Source organism: Penaeus monodon, chromosome 34 (genome assembly GCF_015228065.2).
Source record: "Penaeus monodon isolate SGIC_2016 chromosome 34, NSTDA_Pmon_1, whole genome shotgun sequence".
Taxonomy (NCBI): domain Eukaryota; kingdom Metazoa; phylum Arthropoda; class Malacostraca; order Decapoda; family Penaeidae; genus Penaeus; species Penaeus monodon.
The window spans coordinates 7,647,763-7,648,704 of NC_051419.1; the positions used below are offsets into that span (position 1 = coordinate 7,647,763).

Sequence of the window (942 nt, forward strand, 5' to 3'; positions counted from 1 at the left end):
CGTGCGTGCGTGGGTGTTATGAAGAAAGTTAAGCGAGTCTAATGAGCCTTTATTAGGGAGGGAAGAGTTACAATTTGAGTCGATTATGAGAACTGAATTTGTACGTGTGATTTTGCATCTGTGTGTACCTACGTAAGTGTGTTCGTACGTCTGTTTGCTGTATTTTTTATGTATATGTTGCATGATATTAGAATGATGCAGACCTTTAAATTTCAAAAAGTAAAAGTAAAGGAAATGCCTTTTCAATTAAATTATACAAAACGCCATTTCGGTAAACTATTTCATTTGAGGCGGAGTAACAGTGGCATATGAACATGGATAGTGGAGATTAAAAAGGAATTATTATTGCCGTACACTAAATCATCTTATTAATGGAAACAAGAGTTGCTCTTATTTCAGAATCTAATATATTACAGTTTCACAATAGTAATAAGGACTTCTTTCGTTCACCAGGCGTTTCTAATTCCATTTTCTTTTTGCAGACAAAAGAGCATCGCAAGATGGATTCCTGTGTGCAGCCACTCGGTAAGTAGAGAGAGAGCATCCTTTTCTTCGATTTATTTCTGCTGATTCACCTAAGATAATGACGATAATAGCTTCTTTTAGTACGTCTCAGGCCTAACTTGTTATACCTCGTTTACGAAGCGACGAAAGTACATCGTTTCGTAAGAGGTTTAGATCCTTTTCACGCTGGCTCCGAAAGGTTGTGTTGTCTATTCTTCCGGAGCTTAACGTCACTTTGTACCGCTTATATACTTAATAGAAGACTTCGATTTTTATACTGACTTCAACTTAATGGAACTTCAGTTTCAATAAAGTTATTAACTATCAAATATTTATATAAGCCCTGAAAAACAGTCCTGTAAAAGAGAAAAGGAGATCAACTATTTTTTTCCCCGTACACCTACAGGCCTAGGCAGCCTCCCTTCCTCCCACATGTTC

At 36.8% G+C, this 942-nt stretch overlaps 1 protein-coding gene across 1 annotated transcript in view; it reads left to right on the forward strand.

Annotated features, from left to right (window-relative positions):
• The window catches only part of LOC119594803, a gene marked incomplete in the record, with an annotated part of 120,867 nt that overhangs the window by 73,698 nt on the left and 46,227 nt on the right, over positions 1–942 (forward strand). Inside the window, 2 exon segments of the mRNA XM_037943892.1 lie at positions 483–525; positions 911–942. Coding sequence (XP_037799820.1) covers positions 501–525; positions 911–942 — 57 coding nt within the window.